The sequence below is a fragment of the Salmo salar genome, chromosome 18 (assembly GCF_965601325.2).
Source record: "Salmo salar chromosome 18, fSalSal1, whole genome shotgun sequence".
Classification (NCBI taxonomy): Eukaryota; Metazoa; Chordata; class Actinopteri; order Salmoniformes; family Salmonidae; genus Salmo; species Salmo salar.
Window position 1 is genome coordinate 24275001 of NC_138308.1, and position 13388 is coordinate 24288388.

A 13388-nucleotide genomic window follows, 5' to 3' on the forward strand; every position below is an offset into this window, starting at 1 on the left:
GCTGTGTCTGTCAGCGTAGTGTCCAGAACATGGAGGCCCTACCAGGAGACAGGCCAGTACATCAGGAGACGTGGAGGAGGCCGTAGGAGGGCAACAACCCAGCAGCAGGACCGCAACCTCAGCCTTTGTACAAGGATGAGCAGGAGGAGCACTGCCAGAGCCCTGCAAAATGACCTCCAGCAGGCCACAAATGTGCATGTGTCTGCTCAAACGGTCAGAAACAGACTCCATGAGGGTGGTATGAGGGCCCGACATCCACAGGTGAGGGTTGTGCTTACAGCCCAACACCGTGCAGGACGTTTGGCATTTGCCAGAGAACACCAAGATTGGCAAATTCGCCACTGGCGCCCTGAGCTCTTCACAGATGAAAGCAGGTTCACACTGAGCACATGTGACAGACGTGACAGAGTCTGGAGACGCCGTGGAGAACGTTCTGCTGCCTGCAACATCCTCCAGCATGACCGGTTTGGCGGTGGGTCAGTCATGGTTTGGGGTGGCATCTCTTTGGGGGGCCGCACAGCCCTCCATGTGCTCGCCAGAGGTAGCCTGACTGCCATTCGGTACCGAGATGAGATCCTCAGACCCCTTGTGAGACCATATGCTGGTGCGGTTGGCCCTGGGTTCCTCCTAATGCAAGACAATGCTAGACCTCATGTGGCTGGAGTGTGTCAGCAGTTCCTGCAAGAGGAAGGCATTGATGCTATGGACTGGCCCGCCCGTTCCCCAGACCTGAATCCAATTGAGCAAATCTGGGACATCATGTCTCGCTCCATCCACCAACGCCACGTTGCACCACAGACTGTCCAGGAGTTGGCGGATGCTTTAGTCCTGGTCTGGGAGGAGATCCCTCAGGAGACCATCCGCCACCTCATCAGGAGCATGCCCAGGCATTGTAGGGAGGTCATACAGGCACGCGGAGGCCACACACACTACTGAGCCTCATTTTGACTTGTTTTAAGGATATTACATCAAAGTTCGATCAGCCCGTAGTGTGGTTTTCCACTTTAATTTTGAGTGTGACTCCAAATCCAGACCTCCATGGGTTGATAAATTGGATTTCCATTGATTATTTTTGTGTGATTTTGTTGTCAGCACATTCAACTATGTAAAGAAAAAAGTATTTAATAAGATTATTTCATTCATTCAGATCTAGGATGTGTTATTTTAGTGTTCCCTTTATTTTTTTGAGCAGTATACATTGTGTGCAAATGGCGTGAGGAGGTAAGGCAATAAATAGGCCATAGTAGCAAAGTAATTACAATTTAGCAAATTAACACCGGAGTGATAGATGAGCAGATGGGGTGATGTGCAAGTAGAAATACTGGTGAGCAAAAGAGCAGAAAAGTAAATAAAAACAATATGGGGATGAGGTAGGTAGATTGGGTGGGCTATTTACAGATTGGCTATATACAGCTGCAGCGATCGGTTAGCTGATCAGATAGCTGATGTTTAAAGTTAGTGAGGGAAATATAAGTCTCCAGCTTCAGCGATTTTTGCAATTCATTCCAGTCATTGGCAGCAGAGAACTGGAAGGAAAGGCGGCCAAAGGAGGTGTTGGCTTTGGGGATGACCAGTGAGATATACCTGCTGGAGCACGTGTTACGAGTGGGTGTTGTTATCGTGAGCTGAGATAAGGCGGAGCTTTACCTAGCATAGACATATAGATGACCTGGAGCCAGTGGGTCTGGTGACGAATATGTAGCGAAGGCCAGCCGACTAGAGCATACAGGTCGCAGTGGTGGGTGGTATAAGGGGCTTTGGTGACAAAATGGATGGCACTATGATAGACTGCATCCAGTTTGCTGAGTAGAGTATTGGAAGCTATTTTGTAAATGACATCGCCGAAGTCGAGGATCAGTAGGATAGTCAGTTTTACGAGGGTATGTTTGGCGGCGTGAGTGGAGGAGGCTTTGTTGCGAAATACGAAGCCGATTCTAGATTTAATTTTGGATTGGAGATGTTTAATATGAGTCTGGAAGGAGAGTTTACAGTCTAGCCAGACACCTAGGTATTTGTAGTTGTCCACATATTCTAAGTCAGAACTGTCCAGAGTAGTGATGCTAGTCGGGCAGGCGGGTGCAGGCAGCGAATGGTTGAAAAGCATGCATTTGGTTTTACTAGTGTTTAAGAGCAGTTGAAGGCCACGGAAGGAGTGTTGTATGGCATTGAAGGTCCTTTGGAGGTTAGTTAACACAGTGTCCAAAGAAGGGCCAGATGTATACAGAATAGTGTCGTCGGCGTAGAGGTGAATCAGGGAATCACTCGCAGCAAGAGCGACATCGTTGATATATACAGAGAAGAGAGTCGGCCTGAGAATTGAACCCTGTGGTACCCCCATAGAGACTGCCAGAGGTCCGGACAACAGGCCCTCCGATTTGACACATTGAACTCTGTCTGAGAAGTAGTTGGTGAACCAGGCGAGGCAGTAATTTGAGAAACCAAGGCTGTTGAGTCTGCCGATAAGAACATGGTGATTGACAGAGTCGAAAGCCTTGGCCAGGTCGATGAAGACGGCTGCACAGTACTGTCTTTTATCGATGGCGGCTATGATGTCGTTTAGTACCTTGAGCTGGTTGAGGTGCACCCGTGACCAGCTCGAAAACCATTTTGCACAGCGGAGAAGGTATGGTGGGATTCGAAATGGTCAGTGATCTGTTTATTAACTTGGCTTTTGAAGACTTTAGAAAGGCAGGGCAGGATGGATATAGGTCTATAACAGTTTGGGTCTAGAGTGTCACCCCCTTTGAAGAGGGGGATGACCGCGGCAGCTTTCCGATCTTTAGGGATCTCGGACGATACGAAAGAGAGGTTGAACAGACTGGTAATAGGGGTTGCAACAATGGTGGCGGATAATTGTAGAAAGAGAGGGTCCAGATTCTCTAGCCCAGCTGATTTGTACGGGTCCAGGTTTTGCAGCTCTTTCAGAACATCTGCTATCTGGATTTGGGTGAAGGAGCTGGGGAGGCTTGGGCAAGTAGCTGCAGGGGTTACGGATCTGTTGACCGGGGTTGGTGTAGCCAGGAGGAAAGCATGGCCAGCCGTAGAGAAATGCTTATTGAAATTCTCGATTATCGTGGATTTATCGGTGGTGACCTAGCCTCAGTGCAGTGGGCAGCTGGGAGGAGGTGGTCTTATTCTCCATGGACTTTACCGTGTCCAAACACTTTTTGGAGTTAGAGCAACAGGATGCAAATTTCTGTTTTAAAAAGCTAGCCTTTGCTTTTGTCTGCACACTACAAGAAAATACTAATACTAAATATTGCTAGGTTCTGCAGATTGACTGATTGTATTGATATATTTATTGATTGATTTTCATCTCATCCCAGAGAGGCACTGCCATATTGCTGGAGCACCTGGCGGGCAGCCTGGCCAGTGCCATCTCAGTCAGTACCCACCTGGACATCGCCCCCCAGCACCACCTCTTCATGATGGGCCGCAACGGCAGCAACATCAAGCACATCACCCAGAGGACAGGAGCCCAGATCCACTTCCCCGACCCCAACAGCCCTCAGAAGAAATCTACTGTCTACATCCAGGGAATCATCGAGTCTGTCTGCGTGGCGCGCCAGTACCTCATGGTATGTGTCCATGCTTGGTTTGTATAGATTAGGTAATTGCCTTGTTTCTGTTGGAGAATGACCCTGCATATAGGTTTCTGTTGAATTACAGTTTTATTGTGTTCTGACCCTGACCAAGACACTTTCAGCTATGTGGGTGTCTTGATAAAATGTTATTCATTTAATTGTCTTTGGGTAAAAACAATTGCTGAGCAAGATGTCAAAGACATTACATTGAAAGATTTTGGCATCCTGCTTAATGTAACATTAATCATAATATAAGGCAGCTATGCTAGTGTTGATGTCCTTTGTCTGTGGCAGTTTTGCCCAAAGACTCCTGAAGAATGCAGAAGTCCTTTTGTAAACATAACTTTTTCTGTCTGGACGTGGGACACACAAGAAGAGGCCCCTCTGGTCTGCCTTGGGAGAACCGAGTCATTTGACGAGGAGATGAGCCTCCCCCACAGAGAGCCATGTTTAGACCATCGGACTGTAAATTACAGCTCAAGCCCCGGCCTGTCACCACCAGCTTGGCCCAACTGGTTTAATTACACACAATGGGAAGGCCTCTATCGCTCAGCTGAATATAACGTAGGAATGAGGTTGTGGTGGGATCATGCAAAACAGGCTTTTTTGGTCAATTGTTTAGAAATTTCTCAAGTAGTGGTTTTTCAACTGAGCCTTCGCTCTTAATTGAAATGTCTGGTCAGGAAAAACTGTCCCTGTTGTATTCTATGAGTGTTAGTTCTGTAACAAGGGTCTGTTTCATGGAACGTGATGATGATGATGTGTGTGTTCCACAGGGCTGTCTACCGCTGGTGCTGATGTTTGACATTAAAGAGGACATCGAGGTGGAGCCCCAGTGTATCACCGCTCTGATGGAGCAGCTGGATGTCTTCATCAGCATCAAGCCCAAACCGAAGCAGCCCAGCAAGGTACCACACTAAAACATGGACATCTAGTATGTTATACAGTGGCCTTAACACAAATCCAGGAAGCTACTTTACCAGGGTAATGCTTACAGCTAAGATCCAAGGTTTTTCTCCTGGCCCTGACTATAGTGCTGGAAAAAATCGATACAGTTACATAGAGCGATATCATTTTTGGACAATATATTGATATTTGACTCTAAGACTCCGGTATTTTTCATCGTATAGCTTGTTCTCCATCTTTTTAAATAGTGAGCCAACATGTTTTCAGCACTTCTATTTCCCTGACTGATCAAAACTCGTTTTCTCATGCTCTCTCATCTCTCTGCAGCAGACATATGGTGAGCAATATGTTTGGAACATCAAATCACCGTATCAAATCACAATACATATAGAAGCGTGAGAATCACAATACGTATAGAAGCGTGAGAATCACAATACATATCCTATCGGCACCTAAGTATTGTGATAATATCGTATCGTGAGGTCCCTGGCAATTCCCAGCCCTACCTAACTACAAAGCACCTTGCATCATAAGCCAAATCCAAACAATATAGTAGGCACATCAAATTTTCTGGGCCCCAGCCTAACCACCTTCGCCAGGTGCCCTTTCCTCAGTGTGCCCGGCATGATGCCCAAACCCAGACAGGCCAGTGGGAAACGGTGGTGTGGTGCCAGTGTAAACGCAGCCCTACCCAGACCTCTCTTCTTTAACGAGGTGACACTACTAATCCAAACGGCCTTCCAAACACCGCTCTGCTTCTGGCTATTTGGCTACTCCATAAAGAAGGGTGTGGAGACAGAAAAATCGTGACTGGACTCGATTTGGCAGGACCAACTTTGGCAAGTTTAGGACCACAGAAATGATTTGTGTGCATGTTCATTCTTTATTCCTCACTGTTTTCTAAGCACTCTTGATGGTAATGCTGGAACTGGAGAAAGTTGAATATCCTTTCCAAACTCCCTTAAGCTTTCTCACGCGTGAATTGAAATGAACCACTTTATAAAAAATGATGTTTTGACATTTTACTAATCCCTTTTTGATTCCACTGTTCATTAAAGAAAAACGAATTACGTTGCTGAAGTGCATTTCATGCTGACAACAACCTGTCATTTCATTTTCTCTTTTTTCCTCCGTCTCTCTTTCTTCCACTCTCTCTTCCCCAGTCTGTGATCGTAAAGAGTGTGGAGCGGAATGCAGTGAACATGTACGAGGCCCGGAAGTTTCTGCTAGGTCTGGAGAGCAATGGGGTGTCATCAGCCCTGTCCCCCTCAACCAACGGCCCCTCCCCCACTCTCATCTGTCCCGTTGGCCTGGACATCCTGGCCTCAGCTGGCCTGGGGCTGAGCAGTCTGGGTAATGGAGTTCTCTTTACATCAGCCTCTTACACCATTATGAGAATTCTTTAAGAAAATCGATGGTGCCTTTCTACAAATGTACAAGGTCAACCCAAGGCCCTTTTCCACACACGTTTATAGATCAGTGATTGAAAAAGAGGCTTAAGTGTCATATGTAATCCAACTTTATTGTTATCTTGTGAAAGGAAACAAAATTACAATAATAAATAAGAGACAAACCCCTTTACAACAGAATGAATCATGAGTTCTGTGTCATGGGATAAACTGTTGTGTGTAGGAGGTTTATGTCTGGAAACTGACCACATTGACAGTGCGAATGATTGTCCTGCTCAAGCCATCTCTTCCTGGGGTGTACAGTATGAACCCAAAGGCCCATGGGTAAGATATGGGCCTCCACAGCTCAGCCTGTACTTAATTACTATATCCCTCTCCATCAGATTACAGCTCAGCCTGCCAGAGAAATCCAAGCCTTATTTCTGGAGTCAAATGAGCCGTTTGTCAAACCCACAAACCTGTTTCAGCCTGCTTTGATATGTTTGGGTTGAAAGTAGCATAGTTTAGCATTAAGTTATTGACTGTGTTGAGTTATATTTGTCAAAGGCCCAGTTCTCTCAAATGTCTCTCTCTTATTTCAATCCTGACCACTGATATGAAAGGATTTGATGAGTGATGGTGGTAGTGTGCAATAATATCTATTACTGGTGTGGGAAGAAATGATTTGTAGAGTGATACTGTGATGAGACACAGTCTTATACTGTGTTTTTCTCTCCTCCAGGCCTCCTGGGGCCGTCAGCGCCCCATTCCCTCAGTAGCTCCCCGGCTCCAAACTCTGTCCTCAACAGTCTGAACTCTTCCATGAGCCCCTTGCAGAACCCCCCGTCTCCCTCCCCCTCACTGTGGCCCAGCTCTCTCACCAGCACCCAAGGTGAGTTACAGTTGGCTGGTGCACAATCGCTCACGGTCTCTCACCTTCAGGTCTCTCACCTTGATCACAAATAGCTAGAAGGGATTGATATGATGAAAGTGTTATGATAACACCGAAGGATTTCCTCCCTCATGTGTCCAGGCTTCTCGTCTCAGTTGATGATGCACCCTGTAGCCCAGGCCACTCTGAGCAGTATCCTGCTCTCTGGGGTCAAGGGGTACACCCAGAACACCCCCTCCCCTCCCCCCGGCCTCGTCCCCATCGACAAGCAGACCAACGGAGTCCCTGACTGCTCCAAAGGCCCCTGTACCCTGAATGGACATGTCAAGGTGGCGGATTTTTATAGACACATATTCACTAACTGTTACATTGAATGTATGTATATATGTATAGGGCTACATAATGTGTGTGTGTGTGTGCGCGTGTGTGTGTGTGTGTGTGTGTGTGCAGCACCCTGGCTCAGTCTATGGAAGGATGTCCAGTGCATCTCTGGCAGACACGGTTCTGAACCCCAACCAGTGTGACTCAGTTCAGGAGGCCATCGTACACAACCAGTCAGAACCCCGCTCCAGCAAGTCCAACCAAGACGAAGGTAACACATACACACCGCACCTACAGACAACAAGGAAATGTGTAACTCTTGTAGCTATACTTTAAAAAGTTTTATAATACTCAAAAGAAAGCCTTGGTATTTGGCCTTATTACCTGTAAGTGAATTTTTACCACAATATATTTGTCTTGTTCTTATACTTAGATCAATATGCGGTCCAGTCCCTATTCTCAAACCACTTTTCTAAGGGTGCAGCAGGGTGACATTGATGGCTGGTATTCCAGTGGTTGAGGTCCCTAATTTCCTAATTAAACCACACTCTAACATGTGTGGTTTGAGTGTAGCCTGACTCTCACGCTCCTCACATTCCCGTGTTGTTGGAACTGGAGCTCCTTGGGCTCCCCAGCCTCCACCTCCAGCCTGGCTGGTCACAGTAGTAACTGTTTCCTCTCCCTGACCTCCTCCTGTGTTCTCCATCCTGTTCCAACTGGCTCTGCTCCCCATAACCATCAAGCCCAGAGAGAAACAACCAAATAAAAGCATATCGAGGAGGCCTACACTCTCACACACACAGATCCTATTCTGCAGGCCGGGTTACTGCCTGGAAGAGTGGGAAAAGAAGAGAAAAGCTCCTTCATTAGACTGCTTCTGTTTTTTATTAACACCGGGGCCAACTGTTCGTTTTAGCAGCTACATTTAGTCACGCTCAAGCCATCATGCAGAGTGACTTACAGGCGCAAACAATGTACTGTAATGTATACATGACAGACGATGGAAAGCTGAGCAACAAGGCACTCGAAAGACAAGGTTGCTTTGGAAGAACAAAAACTTGGTTGTCAAGCACAGGGATTCTACAAGAATGTAAAGAGTATAATAGCACATACAGTCAGATATATAGCCTATTGACTAACTTCATTCACTCACGAAGAAAGGAATATAATATCCCACATTACTGTTTCCTCGCAAATGCTCTTTTACTTTCTCTCCACCAGGCTCTGACACCTTTGTGGAAGTGGGCATGCCCAGAAGCCCATCTCACTCAGCCAATGGGAACGAGCTAAAACAGATGCTGGCTTCCTGTAAGACGTCAGGGAAACGGCATGCGGTGGAGCTCCTCCAGGGGACCAAGAACTCCCATCTCCAGTATGTCTGTCCAGAGCTACAGTAAGACTATAGATGTCCTCACTCTTTCATTCCTATGCCTAAAGGGTATGACAATATGACTAGAACTCATTCTAGTTCACTGGGTATGACTCCCATACATTCATAGAATAGAAAATTCAAGAACTTTGTGACAACTGCTGATATAAAAAGGGCTTTATAAAATATATTTGATTTGTTGGTACGAAAAGAATAGTAAATAGACTGTCTTGTCTGTGCTGAAGGCTTCTCTGTTGTGACGGGGTTTGTACCTTGTTGTCTTTCTAATATGATCGTAGCTCTCTGTTGTCCCTCCCCCACAGCTCAGACTGCCTCCTGTCAGACCCAGAGTCGAGTGCTTCAGACGGCCCTGTGACGGATAAGAGGGCGCCGGGCAGTGAGCGGGCAGCAGAGAGGGCAGCACAGCAGAACGAAAGGGACAGGATCCGCTTGGCTCCACATTCCTCCTTTGCCAACATGCAGGTACAACTAGAGGTATTCCAACTCCACTTCTCTCTCTCACATACACGCGCTCAAACATCAGCAGATGGCTCAAGTGAATTTGACAGGTAGAAAAACTGACACTGACCTTCCTCTCCGTTTCAGGCGCTTGAATATGAACAGAAAAAGCTGTTAGCAACCAAAGGTAAGTGTCAATCTTTCGGGCAGTTCCTGTCCAGTCTCAAGGGATACTGTGTTAATGTTTTTCAGACCTTTCTGGTAACAGAGGTTTTATCTGTGTCTGTGTCCAGCCATGTTGAAGAAGCCTGTTGTGACTGAGGTACGGACCCCAACTAACACGTGGAGCGGTCTGGGTTTTTCCAAGTCCATGCCAGCAGAGACCATCAAGGAGCTGCGCAGGGCCAACCACGTTTCTTACAAACCCACAATGAGTACCACCTACGAGGTAAACTCTGACTATGAGGTAAACACAAATGGACCACTTAACTGTTGAAGAGAATGTGTTTTTACTAACATACCTGATAGGAAAGCTTATGTGAAGACTAATATGAATAATGAATACAAATAAAAAAAGATAAATATGTAAAGCAAAAAAGTTAACTGAATTGAACCATTACTGAGAGCTTTTAACTGCAGCCCATGTATCTATCAGTAGGATCTGATATCCCCCTTCTTTCCTCCAGGGCTCCCCCCTGTCCCTGTCCCGCTCCGGCAGCAGAGAGGGCGTGGGCAACGGCAGTGACTCTGACAACTGGAGGGACAGGAACGGGGTTGGGAACGGTCTTGCCAACCACGCCGAATTCCCAGCGTCTGTTAGCAGTCCCAAGAGGAAGCAGAACAAATCTGGTGAGCTACCCAGCAGATATTTGTCTGAACTTTTTTTTTTTTTGTTATGAAATCAAAAGGAGAAGAAAGAGAAAGGGAAGAAAATCAACACACCCACTCAGTCAACTCTCTCAAAAGTGTTAATGAGAAAGTTATGATGATGACGATAGAAAGAAATAGAACAAAGTGTAACCTTGAACAGCAGATGCTGTTCATTAAAATGTGTATAAGTGTGTGGGAGTGGATGTGTTTAAGTGTTTCTTCCTCCTACACACCTGCACTCAGCAAAGTTCAAGAGACCAGATACGTCTGTTCATTTCCAACTCATGTTCTTACCCTTGTATCAAATGATTTGTTATCATCAAAGCCAATCACTACCAGTAATGCTGTAGAGAACCACACATTTATTCTACAGTATCTTGGCTTGTATTGCACACATTAAAGACAATCAAATGGCATACTTTTGCTTTAATAGATGCAAATGTCTAAGTCACAACAACGTTTCAGCAGCAAGATGCATAAGGGTTTATTTTATGTTGAATTAATCTTTTTTTTTTTACAATGATAACTGTCTATGAAAATCTTCTTTAATATTGACTGTCTGGGGCTCCCGAGTGGTGCAGTGGTCTAAGGCACTGCATCGCAGTGTTAGCTGTGCCACTAGAGAACCTGGTTCGAGTCCAGGCTCTGTCGCAGCCGGCCGCGACCGGGAGACCCATTGGCCCGGCGTCATCCAGGTTAGGGGAGGGTTTGGCTGGCAGGTATGTCCTGGTCCCATCGCGCTCTAATGACTCCTGTGGCGGGTCGGGTGCAGTGCACGCTGACACGGTCGCCAGGTGTACGGTGTTTCCTCCGACACATTGGTGTTAACCGTGATGTGTTTCCGCTTAACGCGAAACACATCCGGGTTAAGTGGGCATTGTGTCAAGAAACAGTGCGGCTTGGTTGGGTTGTGTTTCGGAGGACGCATGGCTCTCAACCTCTCGACCTCTCGCCTCTCCCAAGTCTGTTCGGGAGTTGCAGCGATGAGACAAGACTGTAACTACCAATTGGATACCACGAAATTGGGGAGAAAAAGGGGTAAAAATAAAAACTTGTCATTGACTTGTCTCATCTTCCTGTGACTGCTTTTGATTGACAGCTGCGGAGCACTATCTGAGCAGCAGTAACTACATGGACTGTATCTCTTCGGTCAGCGGGAGCAATGGCTGCAGTCTCCAGTCCTCTCTCAAAGGGTCGGACCTGCCGGAGCTGTTCAGCAAGCTGGGCCTGGGGAAATACACTGATGTGTTCCAACAACAGGAGGTACTGGCCTATAGCCGCCGTAGCAAAAAATTATACAAAATAAAATGCCTTTCGTGAACTAACATTCGCACTTAATCTTTTTTTTTTTTTTTTTTTTACTAGCTGTGACTTTGCTGATAGCTATTGAGGAAACATGTACTTACTATGACTGTGATGTTGTTGACCCACCTAGCTATTTTAAGATTAACGCACTAACTGTGAGTCGCTGTGGATAAGAGCGTCTGCTAAATGACTAAAATGTGAATGTAAAATGCAGCATGGGTTAACCACATTAACATAGGCGCAGGAGCCTTCATCCATCCCTGCTTGGCTGACTACAGTATAATAGACTGTTGGCTAGAATTTATGGATGGATGGGTCAGTCCTTTTTATGGTGGTATTCAACATTTTAGCTGCCTATTGCAGCTAGGCTAAGCTTTTTAGCAACATATTATGCAGTGGACTTCATGGGCTAGTGACTAGACGTATTTATATCCAACTAATAGCTTTATTGATATTAGAGCACATGGCACATATTGGCTAAGGGATGGGTATTAGGTATTTTATGTTGCAATGGGGGATTTTATTGTAAAAAAAATCAATAGATTTAGTGTATAGCAGGGATCATCAACTAGATTTCTTCTGGAGTGGATGATTTTCTGGTGTTTTTAGTATTCTTTTTTTGCTCAGAAAACTTGGGTGGGCCAAATAAAATCCAAAATGTTTGTAATAGCGCCAGTTGGGGAACCCTGGTGTATAGTGTGAAGTGGCATAATGAAGATATTGACTGTGAACATGCACTCTTTTCAGATCGATCTCCAGACCTTCCTCACTCTGACAGACCAGGACCTGAAAGAGCTGGGCATCACCACATTTGGAGCACGCAGGAAAATGCTGCTTGCCATCTCAGGTGTGAATGACTATGGTAATGTACAAACGTGTGTGTGTGTGTGTGTGTGTGTGTGTGTGAACCCAGTTCCAATGACGTGTGAGATCAGGCTGGTCCTGCTGGGCTGTATGCGGTGATAATAGCTCCTGTCAGAAGTCTGTCAGAAGTGTCGAGGGGGGGTGTCGGGCCGTGCCAGAACCTCTCCTGATGGCGGCGGTGTGAAATTGACTTCTATTTTCATTAGGCCTCTATTGTTTGGCCCTGCCACTTGTCTGACAGCCAGCGAGCTGATGGACCGTGGTATAACTATAGCCAGGCCCCATAGCTGAACATTCATTGCAATCAATCTCTACTGCCATCCATTGGTTTCAGTAGTCAGTGGTGCAAGTGGTGTTTCTCTTTTTGGCTGACAGAGAGGAGCTCTGATCCTCTCATACTGTTCCAAGGCAACGAATGCCCCACATGTTTGTTGTGACATGAACTAATCCTTGTTTATAAATGCAGAACTACAGGAGTAATAACTTTCCTCCACCGGGAGTGAACATGATTCAGTGAAGTGGCATTTTGATTGAATATATATGTATTCCTATAGAATAGGACTTAGAACATGTTTTGTCCTTCATCGCAGGTATGATCATTTCATGGTTTTGTGGTATTGTATTAGAGAGAAGGGGTCATATCTCTGTCGAGGTTTGCTGCTCATTTTTGGAGTGTGTCTTACTGATGCAGTAGGGGGTCATGTTGAGGTTGGTAGAGGGAGGTAGTCTGTCTTACTGATGCAGTAGGGGGTCATGTTGAGGTTGGTAGAGGGAGGTAGTCTGTCTTACTGATGCAGTAGGGGGTCATGTTGAGGTTGGTAGAGGGAGGTAGTCTGTCTTACTGATGCAGTAGGGGGTCACGTTGAGGTTGGATGAGGGAGGTAGTCTGTCTTACTGATGCAGTAGGGGGTCATGTTGAGGTTGGTAGAGGGAGGTAGTCTGTCTTACTGATGCAGTAGGGGGTCATGTTGAGGTTGGTAGAGGGAGGTAGTCTGTCTTACTGATGCAGTAGGGGGTCATGTTGAGGTTGGTAGAGGGAGGTAGTCTGTCTTACTGATGCAGTAGGGGGTCATGTTGAGGTTGGTAGAGGGAGGTAGTCTGTCTTACTGATGCAGTAGGGGGTCACGTTGAGGTTGGATGAGGGAGGTAGTCTGTCTTACTGATGCAGTAGGGGGTCATGTTGAGGTTGGTAGAGGGAGGTAGTCTGTCTTACTGATGCAGTAGGGGGTCATGTTGAGGTTGGTAGAGGGAGGTAGTCTGTCTTACTGATGCAGTAGGGGGTCACGTTGAGGTTGGTAGAGGGAGGTAGTCTGTCTTACTGATGCAGTAGGGGGTCATGTTGAGGTTGGTAGAGGGAGGTAGTCTGTCTTACTGATGCAGTAGGGGGTCATGTTGAGGTTGGTAGAGGGAGGTAGTCTGTCTTACTGATG

The 13388-nt window shown here is 46.3% G+C and overlaps 1 protein-coding gene across 7 annotated transcripts in view; it reads left to right on the forward strand.

Annotated features, from left to right (window-relative positions):
- The window catches only part of LOC106577067 (protein bicaudal C homolog 1), an 82326-nt gene that overhangs the window by 64480 nt on the left and 4458 nt on the right, over positions 1-13388 (forward strand). For 2 of the 7 annotated variants that reach the window (XM_082964812.1, XM_082964813.1), the window contains exons 8-20: positions 3327-3578; positions 4361-4492; positions 5654-5843; positions 6621-6770; positions 6912-7099; positions 7221-7362; positions 8313-8484; positions 8784-8943; positions 9067-9106; positions 9213-9367; positions 9606-9768; positions 10889-11052; positions 11842-11941. In XM_082964812.1, coding sequence (XP_082820938.1) covers positions 3327-3578; positions 4361-4492; positions 5654-5843; positions 6621-6770; positions 6912-7099; positions 7221-7362; positions 8313-8484; positions 8784-8943; positions 9067-9106; positions 9213-9367; positions 9606-9768; positions 10889-11052; positions 11842-11941 — 2008 coding nt within the window. Of the gene's footprint in view, positions 1-3326; positions 3579-4360; positions 4493-5653; positions 5844-6620; positions 6771-6911; positions 7100-7220; positions 7363-8312; positions 8485-8783; positions 8956-9066; positions 9107-9212; positions 9386-9605; positions 9769-10888; positions 11053-11841; positions 11957-13388 lie in introns of all 7 variants that reach the window. The other 5 variants (XM_014154784.3, XM_082964808.1, XM_082964810.1 and 2 more) reach the window with 4 other exon arrangements.